Raw genomic sequence first — 24,141 nt, 5'->3', positions numbered from 1 at the left:
TCTGTATCTGTATATTTCTTCTTTTAAATCAGTTTGTGTTTCCACAAATCAAAATCATGGCTATGGTCTGTATAGTTGAATGTGTTGTTGAGTTTTGGTTTAGTTTCCTGCAACTTGTGTTTTCTGAATTTGGGATTCACTCTTTTTACTTCTGATGGACCTGAATCCCGGATTGTCAAACTAATGGACTCAAGACTCCAGGATACTCACCCGAAGGAGAAAAAAAAGAGTTGCTCTAGTTAGGCAAGGCTAAGAAGGAATAATATCGTTTTCCTTCTCTTTTTCTTCAGGATAAGATATATCTTTCATTTTAGAATTTTGAACAGACTGCGAACGGACATGTGGTGTATGTATGGATTCCTTGGCTCCTCTTTCGGTTTCTCTTGCCCATAGTGGTAAGAATAACAATTAATGGACGGCTGGAAAGAACGGTGTCCACTTGCGAATGGATGTAAAGATTGTTATTCTTGTCCAAACATCAAGTAGTACTAGAATTGTGATGAGAAACGAAGTTGCTGTTTGAATGGACCAACCATTAGGAAGTTAGGAACCATCCCACAGAGACGCCACTATTTGATTTGATTAGTTCCTCTCACATTTTTTTTTTTGGAATAAACACTGGTCCCACTTCTTCAACATTCTCTGCCTTCAATTTATTTATTGGAAGCGAAAGAGAATCCGTCGTGTGGACCTTAACTTTCCCATTTCATTCGATACTGGGGTCTTCAGTTTACACCACCGCCACCAGCAAGCATCACTAGCGCAAGCATCTTGACGATTTTTTTGAGCGTTTATTGGTTTTATAAATACATTCTTATAATCCTCCTCTTCTTGTTGGAGTTCAGAACTGTGATATCTCAGATAGTTATTTGTAGAGAACTCAAGCTAGCAATTATAAACTACCAGCATCTCGACTAATGGCTTCAAAGAGAATAATCAAGGAGCTCAAAGATTTGCAGAGAGATCCACCTACTTCATGCAGTGCAGGTCCAGTTGCAGATGACATGTTTCACTGGCAAGCAACCATCATCGGCCCTAATGACAGCCCTTACTCCGGTGGCGTTTTCCTTGTAACCATCTACTTCCCTCCCGATTACCCTTTCAAGCCTCCTAAGGTACTCGAGTCTCTCCATCTTCTATATCCTTACCTGTATATAGACACTTGGTAACGACTACTTGTCTTTCACAAAATCTCTCTGCATATACATTTGTTGATTGATCTGTATATTGATGGCATACTTCACGGATACATACTGCAGGCTGCCTTCAGGACAAAGGTGTTTCATCCAAACATCAACAGCAACGGAAACATATGCTTGGACATACTAAAGGAGCAGTGGAGTCCGGCTCTCACTATTTCGAAGGTTCTTCTCTCCATATGCTCACTTCTGACGGATCCGAACCCTGATGACCCGCTTGTTCCTGAAATTGCACACATGTGCAAGACCGACAAACTGCGATACGATTCCACTGCAAGAAACTGGACTCAAAAATATGCGATGATGGGTTGAAAGTCGATAAGCATGTCATGTTTATTGAACTCCTTTCAGCAGCAGCAGCCAACAAAGAAATAATGACTTTATCCAGTCTAGCTTTAAAGCTTTTTAAATTTGTTCTTAAATTTTATTTACCTAATTGAAAGCATCCTTCTAATCAATATACCCATCTCCTAGTGAGATAGTTTTCACTGGGAAAACCAAATGATTTTCTGCTTTTGTTTCTGTTGTTCATGCAAAAAGTGTACCATCATGTTAACTTGGTCCTGCGACGAAGCAACATGATTTAAACTCATTATAGTTACTATTGCTTTCAATAATACGAAAACAACAATGAATTGATTTCTTTCCTGTGAAACGAATACATCATGGAAACATCGTGAGCAATATTTGGGACTGATCACCCACCATTTTCTTTATATCCGACTAACTTCTTCCCAATCCTATTAACTTAATAAAAGAATCATGGTAAGTAAATGATCCCAGAAAAGTAGCCAAAATACTTGGCTACAGAATTGGGCAGTACACAGCAGCCAGGACATGAAAAATGAATTAGACACAATTAGTTATTCTATAACAATTTTTAGTATGGGATAGTATAAGGTAAAGCATATATATCAGCATCAGCCAGGTAACAAGCACATGGCCACAGTCCTGGTGATACCATAGGCTTCTCCTCAACACCTTTAACCCTTTTTGATGAGGCTAGTTTGTGTCTGTCGTGCGCTGTTTGTTTTGAACCAAATAGCCAATCTTGATCATCCAAGTCAGTGCAGCACACTGCCAGACTCTGGGAAGGAGGAGCCCAGTTCTCAATTAAATTTCTGTACTGTGTAACCTCCACTGTATCAAGAAAGCAACTCTCATCAAAGCAATTGGTTCTTGCCATAGCAGCTGTTTCAGTGCCTTTGTGTTTTGTTAGTAAAATCTCAGTTGTTCCTGAGGTAGAACACAGCTGTGACGAGACTGATCTACACGAGTTGTTATCATCAATCCCATTTTGCACAACTCCCTCAGGTCTTTCAGAAGTACAACAAGAAGACTTTTCAACCTTGCTGGATGCCGGTAGTACCACTACCTGGTTCTTGTTATCCTTGTTTTTAGACAGCAACAAGCGGAACCGAAGCACATTCCCTTCATTCAATCAACCGATAGAGTTTTTGATAGAATGTCAGAGCACATATAAGAAGCATAACAGGCACGGGCAACAAGCAGTAGGAGAGCCTTCTCCCAAAATACAAAAACGTACACACACTCACCAAGGTTGTGGCAGCCATTGGAGGACGAGGTAGGCACTGGTATATGCGTCCTTTTCCTTTTTCTGCTGTCCTGGGAGCTATCAGAAATGTCGCCGAGATTCTGAAGGCTAGCAGGTTGGTCGTGCTCTTCAGTAAGGCCGCTTTTCTCCACCTCCTCCTCTTCATCTTCTCTTCTCGTTGGATGGTTGCCTCCACTATGGTCTATCTTACTCCCTTCATCTTTGCACCTCTCCTTGTGAGTGTGTTCCTTATTCTCAAACTCACTGTTTACCCTGATGTTTTGCACTTTCTTCTTTTTCTCCTTCTTTTCTCTCTTCTCCCTCTTCTTTTCTTTCTTCCTCTCTTTATCTGTCTCCTCTCTCTGGAGAGTCAAATCACCAGAGCAACCATCAATTTTCAAAGATGAAAACTAAGGGAGATGAAAAACACAACCAAGAACCACCCACGAGGCATATATTGAACACATATTCAATAGCATGCAACACAATGTGATGTGCAACTCCATATCAATTCAGTTGTTAAATGATATGCTCAGATAATCAAAACAGCTTCGTGTCATCAGCATTCTGCTAAGTTTTGTTTAACGGGGTCGAATATATTAGTTAAGAAAACCTAAAGACCGCAAAAGAGGCCATAAGCATACTCAAGTATGCCTCCGAATCTAACCAATTGTTTCTCATGCCCTGAACAAGTGTCGGTAGCATCGAGTATTTCTAGGCATATTACAACACCCAATGGCTGTAACTCATCCTAGAATTGTTAAACAAATAAGGATACTAATTCAGTTAGGCAAAAACCCTGAATCAAGCTAGCTAGATTGCTAGTAAACGGCATTTTGGCACAAATAATATTTAATAAAATAAACACACAAAGATTAATCACAATTAATTACAAGTTACAATAAAACAATGGAATTGATTTCTTACATACATCTCATCTGTGTTCTTTTTCTTTTCTTTTTTTTTTCTTTTTTTTTTTTTTGCCTTTGAGGGTTAGAACATTAACAGTGTTCAGATTTATACAAAAAAAAATATACAAAAAAAAATCTAAAAAACTCTAAACAAACCTTCTTAATGGATTCAGCTTTCACCGTTAAGAAGAGTGATTTTTCATCATCCTTCTTCTTTCTTATTTCAGATTCAAGAAGAAAAGGCGGTGGGTATGGATAACATCTAGACATCGCTCAATCAAATCTGAAACGCTCTACAAAGGTCAACCGAATCCAAACACAAGACAACACTATCCCAAAGACCAAACTCCAAACCAACAGACAGAAAAGAAGCAGAAGAGCCCTTTCTCTATCTCTAGATCTCCTGTCTTCTCACTGTGGATGGATGGAGGCGGAAAGAGTGAAAGAAAGGAAGAGTAAAGCACTATTTATAGATAGATTCAGGGGAATAGGGATCACGAAAAATTCTTCTATAGGCACCGGACACTAATAGGTAGCCCTTATGGGGTCGCCTGATACGTACACAAGAAAACAGCCCCGAGGTTCGTAAGAGCAAGTCCGATGGGACTACCCAAATTTTATAAGTGAAAAATACGAGGAATTTCATGTTTAGTCCAGAAAACCCGACCCGGGTTAATCTGTAGTCCAGTGGTAAAAAATAAAATAACTGGAGGTCCAAAAAAGTTTTAAAAACTTAAAAGTACTTAACTACCCTTCTTCATTCTTCTTCTCATCGTTTTCATCTACAGACGACAGATGAAACTCCTTCTTCCTTCTTCACAATCAACAACATCAACAATAAAATCAACACCAATAAAAAAATCATCTCTAAAAATCGATCAATCTTCTTCAGCAAACCCTAACTTCATTATCAACAACCCTAACTCTAATCTTCTTCATCAACAACCCTAAAATGATTACCAAAAGGGAGATTAAACGAACAATTAGAGAAGTAATTATAGAAGAAACTTCTTCACCAGCAAAAACCCAAAAGAAACTACCGTCGATTCACCAACAGCAAAAACCAAAGAAAAACCCACTGCAAATTCACCAACAGTAAGAAGTATGACAAAATCTATTGAATCTGTTACTCCTTCACCAACAAAAACTACGATACTCCTTCAACAGAAGCAAAAGGAAAGAAATCAATTGTACCCTTGAAAAAAGGTAAACATCTATTCAAAATCTTTAGACTACATACCAATATGTAGTGTTGGTAGATTTGCAAAATGTGGAAAATCTGTTATATTTTGTTGTGTTTGATATGAATATGTAGTGATTGCTCATACATGCAGAGGTTGATGGCATAACTATACGATCTTTGTTACGCAGCAGACCATCGGTGTAAGAAAATCTGTCATATCATTGTTGTGTTACTTGAATTACATATCAATATTACTCTTAATGCTTAATGCTTAATTCTTGAGCTTAATTATGTACTGATACGTACTATATGAACCATTAGTTCATGCTTGAAAAAGTGTGATTTTTAGATGCACCAGTTTATCATGATATGTACTTAGGGAAAGAGTAATTTTTAGATGCAGTACATACCATCATGTATGCAAAAATTCTGGTTTATGCTTACATATCTATATGTACTGGATAAACCCTTGTACCTAGATGCTTATATACCAACAAAAAACATGTTATATGTGTTTATGAAAATGAAAAGGATACTTTTATGAAAATGAAAATGTGAAGCTTTACCAACTGTTTTCTAGGTTCAGAAGTTGTGGATTTTATGTCTAGAGGACCAACACATGGAAAGAAATGAGAAACATGGTCAATCTTGAAACGTGGTACTTTTTTCACTTTAAATTGTAATGCATCTGTTGTTAAGTTGTGTTGTGTATATAATGCATCCTCTCGATCCTTATATTGAATCTGTTTTGTTCCTCTCAGTGATTCTTCGTAATTTTGATGATTCATTGCCTGAAAATTTGTGGTGGTTTATCATTATTACTCATATGATTTTGCTGATTTATGCAGTAGTTTATTCTTAAATTTTAAGTTCATGCTATATCTGATAAATATAGGTTACTTTGTACTAGAGTTAAAAGCTTGAGGACATATTAATACGAATATGTATTAGTGCAAATCAATATGCAGTGTTCTCAAATAGATTACATATATTGTTGAAAGTACGTATTCGTCAGTACATATCACCATGTTCTTGTTACTTCGTTTTCTTATGTATAACCTTGTTGATTATACAACTAATATGAAAGAAAAATCCATATGTACTGGTAAAAACTGCAGTACATATTTCTTTTTAATTCTTATGATTCATTGCCTGAAAATTCGTGTTGGTTTATCATTATTACTCACATCATTTTTGTTGATTGACACAGTACATATCATTATGTACTGTATAAACCCCTATATAAGCTGATATGTACTTGATGGGAGCAGTAGATACATATATGTATTGCATCAATTTGTGCACTACATGTCAATGTATACTGTATAAACCCTAGTATGAACAAATATGTACCATTATTATGATACCACAGTAGATACTGATATGTACTGGTTGAAAGCAGTAGCTATGATATGTACTACATGAAAGCAGTCAGCCATATTTCCCATGTACTGCATAACTAGTTATCTATATAGATCGACCGTTTTGTTTACGATAATATGAAATAGCAGTGCGTATTTTGTTTGATTTTACATTGCTTTGTAATTTATATGTCGTTGTTTCTCTTTTTCGCACATGTCATCAGATGATAAAACATGTCGTATGTGGGATGCTATAGGTACTCATAGTTTAGTCCACAGATTTATCTTCCAAGACCTATTGATCTTGCAGCTGGTGATTTTGTACTAGGCGCTCGGAATTGCTAACTTGGGGGATTATGCTAACTCACTGCAGGAAAAGAGCAATTGCCCCTCATCAAGCACTTTTCTGCAGAGCCATCGAATATTATGGTGTGCTTACAATGCCAACACACTGTTTTTGTCACCAAAAAAATTTGAATCCATTTTATGAAAACTTTCCCTAAAGTAGATTTTAGTTGGCATTACTTATAAGTTCGGAATTTTAAAATCTTATAATGTAAATGATGAAGTATGTTCATCTATCAGAATCTATTTTTTTTTAAAAAAAAAAACTTGTAATCGCTCTTTCGGATTCAATGCAAATGTCATGCTTTTTATTTGCAGTGTTTTTTTTCTTAACCATTATTTGCAGTGTTATATTGTCGTTCTATACTGTCATTATGAAGACTGAAAAATAAGTAAGAAGCATTGAATACCTACAGTACATATTTGCATGTAATGTAAAAAATGACACACATAAGAAAATTGGAACTTTATACTCAGAATTTTTTTAGAACAGAAAGGACTACAAAAAAATATCATAAACTAGGTATTGTTAAAAATGATCAGCAGTTTTTCATTAACAAAATCAAAAGATAATGCAGACAATCTGCAGCATGGAAGAGGAGAAAAAGGCATAAAATTATCCCTTATACGAGGTCTTAGCCAGACCCTGCAAAAGATCTCCTTTAACAACGACTAATAGGAAGAAAATAAACAAAAATGACGATTTTACTAACAATATACATCCTCCCTGGAAACTTATCAAGTACTACAAGTTCAAGTCTATTAATTCTATTAAAAATAAGAAATTCCGTTGGATGAGCCTTTTTTTGGAGTGTGAGGATCTGGTTTAGCATATTCTAGAGTTATATCTTAAAATGTGGTTGCACAATTCACCGCCACGCAACACCTCTTTCTCCATAAGATGACACGCGTCAGGTGAATAGTATGCCGGGTAAGCAAGCTGTCAAGCCCGGCGTGTGATTTTCTCTGCGCAAACCCGGAGTGTGATATGTTGTCGTCAACAAAGTACCTAATCTGATGAAGATTTATTTGAAAGAAACTTGTCATAAAATTCAAATAGAAACAGAAAATTGCAGTACATAGATACATGTGAAGAAAATAAGAACTGAAAGCCTAGTACATATTAATATGTACTAAGACATATTGATATGTATTAAGTAAAAACCTATAAAATACCGATATATATTTAGCTAAAACCTACTAGTTATCAGAGTACATATACATATGTACTGTGGAAAAAAATATACTGAATTTGTCAAAACATAATATGTACTCTATATATGGAGATGTACTTCCAAAACCTTGCAAAGATAGTACCTTTATCTCCATGCTTGCCCCTTCTTATGCATATTTGTTAGTCATTTCCCTGCAGTCCATCAAACGCATAGTTCATTTCCATTCCGATACATCAAAATATGTACTCAATTGAAAAAACAAAAACGGCATATTAGATTTATAAACTTAGAGATCTTAGACAAAAATGGATACTATTGTAGATACACAACAAACATATTACTTTCATTATATATCACATATGTACTGTTGGATAATGGAAAAATGAAAATTCGCTCAGTACTTTATTATGTCTCTCAACTATTCCTAGTGAAAAAATATTTTGACTAAAATTAGTCTAGCAAGCTTGCACCACTGAGCGCATCCATTTCTGTAATAGATTTGACAGGAAGCTCTTGTAAACATAGTACTAATACGTTAAATATAAACAAAGGGTTCAAATAACTGACTTACGGTGGACAGTACTCACGTAATTGGAATGAATGTACACAAAGTTCATTTTAACTTGGTACATATGCTTGAGTGCGCTACTGCATTACCATAAAAATTTATGATTTAGCCATCGTTGTTCAAGAATTACGAAGGATAAAACTCAACCAAACTGATTTTCCTTAATACTAAAAGCTGCAAACATGAGACAGAGATGAATATTCCGTCATACTAAAAGCTGCAAATATGATTTTCCTTCATATTATACCAGTAGTTGAGTAACCAATAGGATCTTGATCCATTCAGTTAAATAAATTTCTTGTTTACGAGGGGGCGCTGCCCCCTCGACCCCCGTTAAGAAGTCTTAATTATATATTTACTCTTGGATACGCACCACAAATCTAGTTATGTATGATTCAGCAGTACATATTGATATGTACTGAAGGATAAAGTGTATGATCGATCCCACAGTACATACCGATATGTACTAAAACGAAACTCAGCCAACTACAATACATATTTATATGTACCAAGTGAAAACCCACTAAAAACGTAACTCAACCAACTACATTACATATTGATATGTACCAAGTGAAACCAAGTATATACCGATATGTACTGAGTGAAACCCTAGTAGATTGATCAATGTATTATTTGATCCAAAAGACCTGATAATTCCCAAAAGTATGCTTCAATACTACTAGTTTGGGGTTACATATTCAATGACAAAATTTGTAGTGACAAAATACGAGTATGTATTAACGAAAATGCTATGAAACTCAATTTCAGGTAAACATAACCCTAATGATATGATTGCCTATGATACAAAATGAGATGCTCTTAAAACGGAAAAATCTACCCTACAGTACAAAATGTCAAGATCAATTTGTACCTCTTGCGAGTCTCGGGTTTCCTTTGCAGCAGTACATATTGATTTGTACATAGTGAAACCCTAGAACATATTCACATGTACAGAGTGAAAACCTAGTACATATTGATATGTAGCGATTAAAAACTTAGTAAATATCCCCCGTATTGTTGGATAACCACATATTCACATGTACAAAGTGAAAACCCTAGTACATATTCACATGTACAGAGTGAAAACCTAGTACATGTTGATATGTAGCGATTAGATACTTACAGGAAAAAAAGTTTCATGTTGATATGTAGCGATTAGATACTTACAGGCAAAAAAAGTTTCATATTTTTAGCATCTTAAATCCAAAGCTACAAGGGTTCAGCCAACTGAAGAGATGCTGAAACTAAGATTAAAATCATCTGAGTTCCGTATCTTCACTAACCCATTCGATTCGTCTTCCAAAGAAGCCTCAGTTCTGAAAACCGGCAAATCAACGCATTGATATGTACTGTGTAAAAACCTAACAGGCATTGATATGTACTGCATAAAAAGCTAGCAGACATTAATATGTACTAAGTGAAAACCTAGTACGTATCGATATGTACTGCATAAAAACACAAAAAATAGGTGTTAAAGCGCGAGGCGACTTTTTAAAACCATGGCTTGCACCACTAATCTAACATGCTGATTAAAGGTAATTCGAGTTAACTAGTGATTTTCCAAACAAACTAATAACAAATTCACCATATGAGACTTATAATGAGTAACATACACACGAATGTCTAAGGTATAAGTCATATTCAACCCTTTAGCCTTAAAAGCAACGCAAAATTAAAATTTTGAGCCTGGTAATATCTAAGGTATACAATACCACTGCAAGAAACATCAAACGAACAGGAAAAGGCTATTGAACGCATTAAAATCTCAAAAAGGAATCCACTTGAATTCTAATATGATGATACTTCCAATTTACTTCGGTATTCCACTCAATCCCTCGCAAGAGACAGAGCAAACTAGTCTAGTGATGGTATAAAAATCAAATATTGAGCCTGGTCATGTAAACTGATCCAAATTATAATACATAACACAAACCAAAAAACTTAAAAAAGCAAAACTATTGAAGATAGTAAAAGCAGGTCACCTGAAAGATATCAGCAAAACTCTTTTGCTTACCGGCAAGTCCTTCTAACCTAGAGAACCCAATGAGTCCATTAAATCACTCCAATGGAAGAACCTTTTATCGATTTCAGTATCAAATTCATTCAAAACAAGTAGATCCAATTCAATTAAAACAAGGTATGAATCTATGAATCACAAAAAGATAGAAAAAAAAAACAGATCCAATTCGATTAAAACTCATAAATAAAATAGAAATTAAGAACAAAAAAAATCAGATTTGATGAGATAAAACCTAACTTACCATAATAACGATTTGAAAAACCTAACGAAAATCGCCATCAACACAGAATAGATCGAGAAATCGTCATCATCAGAAAAGAGATCGAGAACTCTGTTTGTATAGAACTGAAGTATATCATCTCTATCGGTATTATACACAAAGGGTGATTTTCGGAATTTAAGAAAAGGCAGCATAACGTCTCGCACGTTTTATGGACGACCGAGTAAAGAATCTGGTCCAAAAACATGTTTTTGGACCAGCGATTAAATTTATTTTAGTACTGGACCACACACTAAGCGGTTCTTCTAAAACTGGATTAACCAGTAATTCCTAGGAAAAATATTGTAACCTCCTTATTATATGGGTTCAATATAGAAGCCCCACAAAATGGATCCTTCACTAGCAATTTCATATTTTTAGTTTGGAAAATTTCTTGTTTGGTCCTAGGCCCATATAGTTATTTATAGTAGGGTCCAACCGGATCTTTTTTTTATCCGGAGGTCCAAAATTAATTAAAACATGGAAATATCCATAATACCCATTACTACCAAACGTGTGTGTCTACACTGCTTACAAATTTGAGTACATATCTGGTACACTGCTTAAAAATTCGATTACATATTTGCTACACTGTTTACAAATTTGAGTACATATCTGTCGCACTGCTTAGAAATCTGAGTACATATCTGTCGTACTGCTTACAAATCCGATTATATATCTGAATGCTTACAAATTCGAGTACATATTTGCTGCACTGCTTCCAGGTAGAGTACAAATCTGTAAGAATCAATGATAAATAAATTAGAAAAACGTATTACATCACATATATTGTAGGATCATACAAATTAATCTATAATATTTCTTCAGTATAGTATTAAATCATAGGAAAAAAAAAACCTACAAATCCACAGTAAACACAGAAAAATTTATACAAAAGTAGCACATATTTCAGTATTGAGCATAAGTACTCATGGATCAAACAAAAAAAAGTGACAAAACTCTGAATAAAACAGAATCAGAAGTTTCTATCAGTACGCCCTGGCAGATCATATGAATTAAGTGAATAAAATTTATGAATAAAACATAATCAAAACAGTTTTTTCGGTGTTCAATATATGTACTATTGATTCATAGTATCCTAAAAATCAACAGATAAGTAAGGAATCTATGAACATAACAAAATCAAAAGAAGTGATAAGTCTATGAATAAAAAAAATAAAATCAAAGCATCTTATTTCCAGTATGAGATATATGTACTATTGGATCAAACAACAAAAATCATTATTTAAACAAAAAATAAACAATTAACTAGGTTTTTTGTCAGTATAGCATATATGTAGTGATGGTTCATACACAAACAACCGAAAAAAAACCTAAAACCAGCAAAATAAAACTATTATAATCATATCTAGTAACAAAATGAATAAAAAAAACGTAATTATTCAGTATGCATATATTACTGCTGGATCAAACAACAACAAAAAAAATTATTTAAACAAAAACTAAACAATTAACTAGGTTTTTTGTCAGTACATCATATATGTACTGATAGTTCATACACAAAAACAACTGAAAAAAACCTAAACCCAACAAAAGAAAACTAGTATAATCAGATCTAGTAACGAAATGAATAAAAAACGTAACTATTCATCTAGATCTGGATTATTTTCATGAAAATGAAGGAACACTTGATTAATCATGCGTGCAAATTGGAAAACATAATCAAACATCAACTAATTAATGATTAGATCTTGAAACCTTCGAATAAACATTACGAGAAGAAGATTAATAAGGAAAATCAACTTACCAAAGGCTAGAATCGATTTGGGTTCTTGAATCGATCAAGATGTTCTAAAAATCTTCGTACTCATGGATCGAACCCAAAAAAAATGATAAAACTCCGAATATAACCGAATCAAAGCACATATTTCCATCTATATTGATGATTGAGCCACCTAATAACTACTAAGAAAGAGGCACTACAGAATCGTACAGACAGTTGGTCTTCCTGTCATTTTCATAGAAGTAATCAATTCAGGCTTATATCTTGACCAACTGGTCATATCAAGGTATTATACTAACCATTGATGCTGCAATTAGATGAACTGCTGGGACGAATATTTGGTCTGATTTGTTCCCTTATGTGTACCCATTGAAAGTTATAACCATGGAGAACGTGTGGATGGTAACAAATGCTAGACAAATGATAGCTGCAAAGTGAAATGTAGAACAGTAAGATACAAAATTCATGTGGACTCCTTGTATGTTTCAAAAGTCCATTTTTACAAATTTACCTTTTGATCCATGACTATTCTCTTTATCGATGAAGTTTTAGGAATCAACAATTATGTAAGAAAACCAGGAAAAGAAATAAAAAACTGGTAAGGAAGTGACTCACCAGAGACGAGAAAAAATGGCATCGATGAGAACCTCTCAACGTGAAATGTTGCCTTACCAAACGCAGGTGTCAATAGGCTTAGACAGAAAAAGACAGCATGGGCCACACCATGACCCAAACCACCAGCTGCAAAGCAAATTCAATGAAGTAAGCACACAGATAACAAGAAGAAAACTGAGGTTCAAGAGTATGAGATCATTGCAGAGCAATTGGATAACTCTTAAAGAACACAAGTCGGGGCACATGACATCAGAACTTTGGAATTCCCAACATTGCAGAGCTAGTTATAATGGCACAAGCTGAACGAGTGAAATTACCATATAATTTGCCCTATCAAAGAGATGTGCCCAAAACTGCATTTTGAACTTTAGAGATTTCCTATGACTCATTATAAAAACATCCTCAAATTTGCATTAAACTAGATGGCAAATTGTAAATAAAACTACAATATGATTTGAATAGGGCAAATCATTCAAGAATGAAGTGCAATGTGATGTGGATAGTCTGCTTCGTATATTTACAGACTCGCCAAGTCAAACACCAAAAATCTAACAAATGTTTGGTACTAATACCGAAATAGGTAGTAAGTTCTCAGATTAGCGATAGCGATAAAGCTTCTCATGGGGAAATAGGAGATCAAAAGAAAACTATCTACAGATCTTACCAAGGGCGATTTGCATCTTATCAGTCAGATAAAGGCGTGGTTTAGAAACTTTGTCAGCAAAAGTATCCAGGATATCTTCCTACTTCCTGTACAGAATAAAGTTAGCAGTGACATTCTTAGTATTTCCTACTGCAAGTAACAAGAGAAGAACATAAATTTTTTTTTATTTCAAGCTATTGGTTGGTAAGCATTGACCGTCTAACTCTACAATAATTTCTACATAGAACACCTCCTTACATGTCTCCTTAATTGAAAAACTGAAGTCTGCCTAGAAGGAATTTGAAAAGACATCCTGAGGTTTACTGATAAAAACGACTTTTTCTAATAAACATTAACTAGTACAAAATTGGATAAATTTCAACACACTCAGAAAAAAACCCTCATAATTTCTTGAAAATCGGCAGACATGACTAAGAGAATCGCAAAAGGCCACCATGCTGTTTAATGTTTATTGGAAACTATACATGTCAAGCTATTGGTTGGGAAGCATCAAACAGTTAACTCTACAATCTAGGTAGAACACCTCCCTAAGTCAAACTTACATGTATCCTTATTTGGAAAATCCAAGTATTAATAAGGAAAATCAACTTACCAAAGGCTAGAATCGATTTGGGTTCTTGAATCGATCAAGATGTTCTAAAAATCTTCGTACTCATGGATCGAACCCAAAAACAATGACAAAACTCTGAATATAACCGAATCAAAGCACATATTTCAGTATTACACATACGTACTCATGGATCGAACCCAAAAAAAATGACAAAACTCTGAATATAACCGAATCAAAGCAGATATTTCAGTATTACATATACGTACTCATGGATCGAACCCAAAAATCAATTAAAAAACGCGGTGCAACACAAATACACTCATGGATCGAATCCAAAAACAATGACAAAACTCTGAATATAACCGAATCAAAGCAGATATTTCAGTATTACACATACGTACTCATGGATCGAACCCAAAAACAATGACAAAACTCTGAATATAACCGAATCAAAGAAGATATTTCAGTATTACATATACCTACTCATGGATCGAACCCAAAAATCAATTAAAAAACGCGGTGCAACACAAACACACTCAGAGATCATACCAAATCGACGAAAGTAAACTCTTCCAGTTTACTATCAACATCAGATCTAATACCTAAACATTAGATTTTGCTATAAACATGAAAATTTCTCTAATCCGAGAAGAAAAAAACCTAAATTAAAATAAGCTTTTGAAGAAGAAAGGAAAAATGAAAACCTAAACTATACCAACAGTAAGGAAGTGAACCTACCGATTAATCTTAGTTTGAGTTCACGAATTGATCAACACCTCAGAAGATCTTCATAGCCGGAGCTCTTCACCGAACTACAGATGAGAAAAGAAGAAGAAGAAGAATAGATCGAGAAAATGAAGAAGACATGGATTTGGTTACTTCTTTTATATACTTGAGGGTGTTTTCAGTATTTAAAAATACGTCCCCATATGTTCCACATGTGTGCAGGACCAGGGCTTAAAAAGTTGGGTCCATTTTTCTGTTTTCTTTTTATTATGGACCTCCGATTACTGGGCTTTAGTGGGTGGACCTGCCACTAAGTAAGAACACTATAATAGGATCTATAGGTAATTCCTACTTTTAGTTTTTGATACTTCTAAATCCAGAACTTTTATTTTTGGGGCCAGGTTTTGAAATTTTCCGGATTGCTGACGTCATCATTTTTTTTAAATAAATCTGAAAATACCAAAAATAACCTCCACTATTTATAGTAGATCTATACAGGAACAAAAACAAAAAATCAAATCAGTTTTTTTTTTTACTCTCTCATCTCTCTGCTCTCCGGCGATTTTCTCTTCATGATATCAAATCTTCTGAATTAGAATTGTTTCTTCACAAAATCGCTGCATTGAAGAACAACAAACATGTGCGTTGATTTTTGATTCGCTGTATTGAAGACGATATGAAGAACAACACGTTACTTCTCTTAAAAATCGTTGAATTGATTCAGTTGTTCTCAGATCTGACGAGAGGAAGACGCTGCATTGAAGAACAACAGATATGTTTCTATCCATTTTTATTTTATGTTTGTATAAAATAGGTTTGATTCACTAGTTTTTCTGATCTATTTTTTTATTCCGATTTTTTACTGATTATCGTTTTTTTTTTGCTTGGATTTTGTTGAGTCTGAGAAGAGGAAGAAGACAGGTTGGAATAGAGAAATCAACATAGGTGTGTTTTCGATCTAGTCTTTCTTATTTCGTTTTTTTTATTTATTTTTTGATTTGGTTGATACTGAGAACAAGAAAAGAAATAACATTGTTTCAGAAGAAGGAAAACAACAAATCTAGGTACGAATTTTATTTGGTTTGATTTCAAAACATTTTTCAATTTTTTTTCCGATTATTTGTTATTCTTGCATGTCCGATCCGAGAATTTGTTGATACTGAGAGGAGGATGAAGAAACAATTTTGTTTCAGAAGAACAACTTCAAATTGATGTAGACATGTTGTCTTTTGTTACAATTACACATATATATCATGTTGTATTTTTAACATGGAATTGGTATTTTTCTGTTGTTTTTTGTGAATTTGTTGTGAGTTTTTTTGTTTGATACTGAGAAGAGGATGAAGAAACAATGTTGTTTCAGAAGAACAACTTCAAATTGATGATGTAGAAATGTTGTTTTTTGTTATACAGTATGTGTAACTTGAGGTTACACATATATATCATGTTGTATTTTTAGCATGGAATTTGTATTTTTCTGTTGTTTTCTGTGAATTTGTTGTGAGTTTTTTGTTTGATACTGAGAAGAGGATGAAGAAACAATGTTGTTTTAGAAGAACAACTTCAAATTGATGATGTAGACATGTTGTTTTTTGTTATACAGTATGTATAACTTGAGGTTACACATGTATATCATGTTGTATTTGTAGCATGAAATTTGTATTTTTCTGTTGTTTTTTGTGAATTTGTTGTGAGTTTTTTGTTTGATACTGAGAAGAGGATGAAAAAACAATGTTGTTTCAGAAGAACAACTTCAAATTGATGATGTAGACATGTTGTTTTTTGTTACAGTATGTGTAACTTGAGGTTACACATATATATCCTGTTGTATTTTTAGCATGTGTGACTTGAAGTTACACATATATATCATGTTGTGTATTTATAAACAATTGTAGCATTTTATATCTGTAAGACACATTGTATCTATTGCTTTCTGCATATGATATATTTCTCCCGTTGAGTATGTTAATGGCTCATTTTATGTTTAGCTTGCCGCATAGGATATATTTTTCACTTTGGGGCAACGCCTTGCGAGTGAATTGCGTTCATTTGATTTTTGATATTTTTATTGTATGTTTGTATTTTTCAGGTTGTCATGGTTGTTGTGAGTTGCATGGAACATGGAAACTTCCAATATTGGTTTGTTTTGGTTTGGAACATGGAAACTTCCAATAAATCTACCAGGGTTTAAATATGCATCTGATCTTCATTTTTGTTTTACAGGCATCACAAGTCTTTTTGGCTCATTTGTTTTTGCATTAATTTGTTATTGCTTTAATAGAAAGAACGAGTCATTGGATTTGTGACCCAAATTCAAATTTTTGTTCATACAATTTGTACTTGAGAATATTCTGATTGTTATTGTTGTGAAATACTTAAAAATGAGAGTTGTAATGAATAAGAAAAAATAGACTCGGAATGGAACAAACTATATTTATGTGTAACTGCGAGATACACATGCTAATTGGATGTGTGAAAGGAAGTTACACATGCTTACTGGGTGTGTATAGGAAAGTTACACAAGCTAATTGGATGTGTAGACGAAAGTTACACATGTTAATTGGAAAAAAAATAAACTCAGTGATGGAAAAACCATGAATAAAATACACAAGCTATATGGATGTGTAGATGAAGGTCGCAGTTGCTGATTGGATGTGTAGCTGTAAGTTACACATGCTAATTAAACAGACTTAGACTTGGAAAATCCCTGAATCAAGTACATAAGCTATATGGATGTGTAAATGCAAGTTACACATGCTAATTGGATGTGTAAACGAAAGTCGTACATGCTAATTGAAAGAAAAAACAGACTCAGAACTGGAACAAACTATATCTATGTGTAACTGCGAGTTACACATGCTAATTGGATGTGTAGATGCAAGTTACACATGCTTACTGGGTGTGTAGATACAAGTTACACATGCTAAGTGGATGTGTAGACGAAAGTTACACATGTTGTACATCAACACATAAAAAGTAACAAAATTGTAGTTACATACAAAGATAACAAATATCTAAAACAAAATTGCATTTGATTGAACAAGATCATTAATAATAAGTACAAATTTAAGCATAACATTCAATATAGACAAGATAATCAATTAATGTAGACAATTTTTTTTTACTTTTAAATCAAATTTTATAGGCCGATCACTCAATGTTGATCTTCGTTCTTCGCTTTCAACAATTGATTTCACTCCAATCTCACTTTCACTATATCTTCTACCACCACTACCACCGGCACCATCAATACTCCTGCAACCACCATCACCACTGTAAGAAGAGTGCCATAAACATAAATGCAAGCTAATTAATATAAAACTTATCATATAAAAATCACCAGCATAACCACTACATCAATATCATGCCATTTACATACTTTTAGTGCCATCCAAGATCATATATACCTACTCTCAATATCATGCATGTATAATCTGAATAGTTTAACTACAAACAAAGTTTATGAGTATAACCTACATATCAAGGCATTTCAATACAACTTTGTAATAGAAACTCATATTCATCTAATTGTATGAATATGTAACTTCGAGTTACACATCCTAAATGGATGTGTAGACGGAGGTTACACATGCTAATTGGATGTGTAGACGAAAGTTACACAAGCTAATTGATGTGTAGACGCAAGTTACACATGCAAATTGGATGTGTAGACGTCAGTTACACATGTTGTACATCATCACATAACAAAAGTCATCTTAAAACATGAACTAGAACATCAACTACAATATCTATCAACAATGAATTTTATGTTGTAAATAAATAAACCCTAAATTTATACATAAAAATTACATGTATTCAAAGGAAAAATCATTTGATTCAAAAGAAAATATCGTTTTGTTCTTTTTTCTTGGATCTGTAATAAAAAATCAAATCAAATTAACAAAAATCGATTGATTCAAAAACAAAAAAATTAAAACTTAAAAATCAAATTAACTAAAGAGAAATAACAACTTTAGTTAATCGTTTTATTCTTTTTTCCTCCTTTGAATATTCATACAATTTGTACTTGAGAATATTTTGATTGTTAGAATTCAAAACTAACAACTTCAAACTAAAACATACATATTTGTTTATCATCAGACTCTTTCCTCTCGTAATCTGCAGTTGGTTTAATCGTTTCAAATTAAATAGATTTAGGATTTGAATCTGAAACATAAAATCTTGTTTCTAACATTTTTCGATCCGTTGTTCTGGTTTTGTGGTTTATCGATTTATAAGATGATGAATAGTTTTGGATTTCTATCCGTATTTGCAACAGATTTCAACAATTTTGTTTGATTTTTTCGTTTTTTTTCGATCTGTTTCTGTGTATGGTGAGAGTGAGATCCGGTTTCTCTCTCTTGAAATGAAAATGAATGTGTCTGTTTGAGAGAAAACCTAGGTTAGATAGTTATATAGTGAAGGTCAATTTGGTCATTTCGATCTTTATTAAAATTTATTTTTAATTAAGGGCCTGGTTTTAAAACTCTTTTAACTAGGGGCCTCATATTATGGGTTATCCATGGGTGGGGCCTTAGCCTAATTTTCCCATTTTATAATTTGCTTGCCCCTGTGGATGGTAAAATTAAATTTTGGGCAGTGGTAAACAAGAAGCAAACGAATGAGCAAATTAACCTATATGCACTATTTTAGACTTATTATAGTGTTGCTTAACATACTTCTTCACTAAACTTATTAAATCTACTTTGTAGTTTCCGATTAAGTGTTACTTATTGAAAGTGGTATCTCAGACCTCCGATTCGCTTAGACTCTCATAGGTTGTACCGAATTCTGACGAACTTGAATGTCCTTTCGAAATATTTGTTGTATTTTCCATACTATTGTCATTTGTGTGAAAAACAGGGAGAGCAATGTATGGAGCATAGAGTGATTTACAATCACTTGATAAAGGACATGTTTATTATAAAGTATATGTTAGAGCAATACTTGGTTGAACCCACAAGTTTTTCTATCTCAAGCTTGTTGTCAATGTTTGATGATCAAAACTATATCTTGATTTCTAATCTACTAAGTCAAGTCTCGGACTACATTAGAATTTGGTAGTTGAGTATCAGATATCACCCTCTAAGAGAAGATCGACAAAGACATTTGAAGAACTTCTCTATCAGATATGTAAAGACTGAAGCATTATATTTTACTCACTATCTTACCATTCTATCTGTTGAGATGATGTCATACGACTTCTGGTATATTTACAAATAAGAAGTTTCTAGTCACACATCTTGTTAAAAATCGCGAAATATGACTTCAACGATATTTAACAATATTAGTTTTAAGCAATTTATTGTTTGAATTAATTTGTGGATTAATTGAAAAGTTCAATTTCCCATGCAAATGAGTTTATCACTTGGGAATGTCTCAAAGATCATAAGCGAGAAGCATTGAATTATCTGATATTTCTGCTCAGGGTAGGTTGAAGAACCATTTCGCAAACCATAGATATCTGAGTTTCATAAATACAAGAAGGTTTGCAAACCAGTTCGAAACTGTGAGTTCATATAGGAACAGTTCACGAACCATAGTCAACTGAGTGCGGTAGTCTTGTAGGGTTTGCAAACTCGGTTCATGAACTGTTGCACCCTGACTTGTGAAAAAGCCTAACGGTTCACGAACCGTTGTACCAACTGTCTCAGCAAATTTTAGCAGATGCTCAAAGAATTATTTTTTAAATATGTTTAGCATCGCTAGAACTCTCTTAAACACTTCTAAGACTTCGTTGATCACTCAAACACTTATGTATATGCATCATGATTAAATTTTTAGGTGTTTAAATGAACATCCCATGCTTTTACATTTGTTATTCTGAAAATCTACTTGTTGCAATATTTTAGAGCCAAATTGAGTGTTTGAATTACATAATGGAATCTTAGCCTCGGTATTCTTTTAGTTTTAATATCATCTTTGTCTGAGTTTTTCTATATTTAAATTAAATCTAAAATCAATTTTCACAATTTCGAGAAAAGAATCTTTACCACTTCTACTACACATCATTCGGGAAAAGGTGTATAAAAAAATCTTATAAAATGGCGGAGGCGCATATGTCAAGTCACATGTGAGATAAAGATCATTTTGAGGAATACTCATCATTGTTGTTTCCTTCATAATGAATTCAAACTTATCTGCGACATAGTTAACTGATTGAGGGACTCTTTTAGAGGAGGAATACCCATTGTTGCAGTTCTTTCCTTCGTAACTAAGTCATACATACGTGACATCTCAGTAACTACTAGAGAGAATATTCTAGAGGAGGAATATGAATAGAAAGATCATAAACAGTAATAGTTTCAACAGTTTGATTAACTCCTCTAAAAATGAGGTCTAGTACAATAATATTCCTTATTTTTCTTATCGTATGATGATCGGTCCGCATGCAAATACTAACTGAGATCACCATGGTATGAGCCATAACCTTCGAAAGATTGGTAATGGTCCCAACCACAATCCACACTATGGTCATAATAACAATAATGTCAATTCTTAAACCCAGTCGAATATTTATTGTATTGGCTATTGTAATTCCAATTTGACATCCCAACTGGTAGGGAATTGTAAACAAGCACAAGCAAGGATGACATTTCCAAGAAACCTATTGTTTCTGATGGCTCCTCTTAGATTGTTTCTAGACCCGCTTTTATTCCTCCAAAAAGGAAACTAGTTACAGTTTTAGCAGACCTATTAGAACGATGTGAATTACAGTAAGTCGAAGCGAATCAGAATAAGCTCTAACGAGCTTGAATAACCTTGCATCTTTGGCAACGTTTCCTCTGGTTACAAGACTGCTCTAATCGACTTGCAACAATCTTCATATTCTTTGAGTCAATCTAACAGAGTAACCAATACTTAAAATCCTTTTGAACGACTTCCCAACAAGCTCATCACTTTATCAATCTCGTTCTAGCCAGTATTTTAAGCTTATGTTCACGTTAGGTAACGTTTTACTAAGGCAGTCAAGAAGGAAAAGGTGATGACATTCGAGTGCTTATCTTATATGGTTATTCCTTGTCGTTTACTACAAATTAAAACCGTTTTCAAGACCTCAACATATATCCATTACAAAGGCATCCAAAAAAATCACTGACAGGGGATTCCTGGGTGGTTAGAATTCTTACCACCCGTTCCATACGGTGGATGAACCATTGAAGTCGACTCGGGCCACAGACTCCAATTTCGATATGCAAACCCGAGGAGTCGAGGAAATATTGTATTCCATGTTGCAGTTTATATTTAAATTTTTACCCTTACTTAGATTTTAAAAATAATAATGTCCAAAGTCCAGAAGAAAGTCCAAAATAAAAGGAAATCTAAAAAATAAAAATAAAAATAGAATCTATTAAAAAAATAAAAGTATTTGTCTTTTTCTCCGTTCTTTTAGCTTTATCTTTGATTCCAAGTGTTTAATCACCAAAAATTTTGGCTCAATTTCTTTTCGATCCAATATCTGTGGCGAAAAGATAAATACCTAAAAAACGTTTAAAAAAAATGATAAAAATCTTTAAAAAAAAATACTACTAAAAACAAAAACTAAACCTAAATATAAATCTAAAATTCTAAACTTAGAGACAAATCCGCGTCGGCGGTGCGTATATCGATGTTTTGTAGAAGTGGTAAATAAAACTTGTTACTCAGACTTGTGAAGATTTGATTTTAGATCTGATTAAACAAGCAAATATTTAAAACATAATAACAATATCAAGAGAAATTGAGACTCAGGTTTCCATCATTTTCATTTCATGCGGTTCATATATTAATTCTAGAAAATTATAACTCATATGATAAAAATATTGACTCCAATTCTTTGTCAAGATTAGATTTCTAAAATATTAAATGTAAACCATAAGCATGGCGCATCAAAAATTCTTAGTGAAAGCATACACCATCATACAAAATCAAAATTAATAAATAAAAATCATAAACCGATTAAAAATCAATGCAAAAAGTCATAAATAATTAATTATATTTACCACAATCACGAAAAATACCTTCCTCCATTGTGCCATTGATGGGGTTTACCTCCTGTGGATGGGGAAAAATGAGCCGCCGGTTTTTTGGGAAAGTGAAGAGTCGAGCGTGCTGTCGAGACTCCTCAGCCGGGCAAAATGTTAATCCTGACACAGATGCACCGCTGCAAAGGGGGTGCTTAGATTCGGGAAATCAATATGTATGACTCCGGTCTAAACCAAGACAATGGTCGTTCCATAGTCAATTCGGTCGCAAAGAGGGAGATGGGTTGATTTGTAGGAAGGAAGCTGGGAGTTGTCTGGGATCAGTGATGATCAAGGATTGTGGGTGTGTTGAAGGTTTATGCAATATTACTAAACTGCTGAAGTTGAGTTCTGTGAATAAGTTTATATCGAGTTATTGACGGATAATGATGATAATTCGATGATTGATGATATTCCATCATTATGTTGTCCTCGATTTAGACTTATTTATATTGCAAGAATGATGCACCACTGATCCCTGTAAGTGTGACGGTTTCTTGAGTGAAAGAGTGGGAAAGTGGGAGATCGTGGTAAAGTCAGTTCCACGCCGTGTGGAGACTTGACTGATCGTGTACCCACTATATTTCATAACTCCTTCAACCGTTTACACGACTTACGCACATTTATCGTTGTGGATAAATCCACGTGTCGTCGACCGCCAGACCAAAATCGTAAGTGATATCTCCCATTTTGACGTGATTGATATTTCACGAATCGTGGAGTCTGCAAGGCAGATGTGTATTAGTTGGTCAGTTGTTGACTGATTTAGACTGTGGGTCTAGTTTTGTTGAATCGAGCATAAGTGGTGAATGCTCAGCGATTCATGGATTAAATATGTAGTTCTCTGAGATGTCAATGAATTACTGACTAAAGCGACTGAGAAAGTATTGCTCGACTCGAAAAATTGCCGAATATTGAGAGTTTGTCGAGCAACTGAGAAAGTATTCCTCAATTCGACGAATTGCCGAATATCGAGAGTTTGTCGAGCAACTGAGCAAGTATTGCTCAATTCGACGAATTCGATAATTTTGGTGTGCAACTGAGCAAGTGTTGCTCACTTCAAAAAAATACTGAATATTGGTAATTTGACGTGCAATTGAGCAAGTGTTGCTCAATTCGACAAAATACTGATGAATTACCGAATATTGATGGTTGGATCAATATTCGAGCAACTGAGCAAGTATTGCTCAATTCAAAGAATTATTTACTGGTGTCGTGACCCAATAAAATATTAATCAAAAATATTGGTGAATTACCGAATAT

The 24,141-nt window shown here is 34.0% G+C and overlaps 2 protein-coding genes across 2 annotated transcripts; one reads left to right on the top strand and one right to left on the bottom strand.

Annotated features, from left to right (window-relative positions):
• The first annotated feature begins 707 nt into the window (after nt 1-707).
• LOC113330652 (ubiquitin-conjugating enzyme E2 28-like) lies at nt 708-1,842 on the top strand. Its single transcript, XM_026577477.1, has 2 exons — nt 708-1,115; nt 1,260-1,842. Exons 1-2 carry the CDS (start codon nt 918-920, stop codon nt 1,509-1,511), a joined length of 450 nt encoding a protein of 149 aa, XP_026433262.1. The 5' UTR covers nt 708-917; the 3' UTR covers nt 1,512-1,842.
• LOC113330650 (uncharacterized protein DDB_G0284459-like) lies at nt 1,819-4,124 on the bottom strand. Its single transcript, XM_026577474.1, has 3 exons — nt 3,822-4,124; nt 2,756-3,116; nt 1,819-2,630 (listed from the first exon to the last, which is right to left on the bottom strand). Exons 1-3 carry the CDS (start codon nt 3,933-3,935, stop codon nt 2,080-2,082), a joined length of 1,026 nt encoding a protein of 341 aa, XP_026433259.1. The 5' UTR covers nt 3,936-4,124; the 3' UTR covers nt 1,819-2,079.
• Nucleotides 4,125-24,141: the final 20,017 nt, after the last annotated feature.

Source organism: Papaver somniferum, unplaced genomic scaffold, assembly GCF_003573695.1.
Source record: "Papaver somniferum cultivar HN1 unplaced genomic scaffold, ASM357369v1 unplaced-scaffold_118, whole genome shotgun sequence".
Taxonomy (NCBI): Eukaryota; Viridiplantae; Streptophyta; class Magnoliopsida; order Ranunculales; family Papaveraceae; genus Papaver; species Papaver somniferum.
Note: the sequence above shows the minus strand (reverse complement) of the source record. Positions and strands in the feature narration are given on the sequence as shown.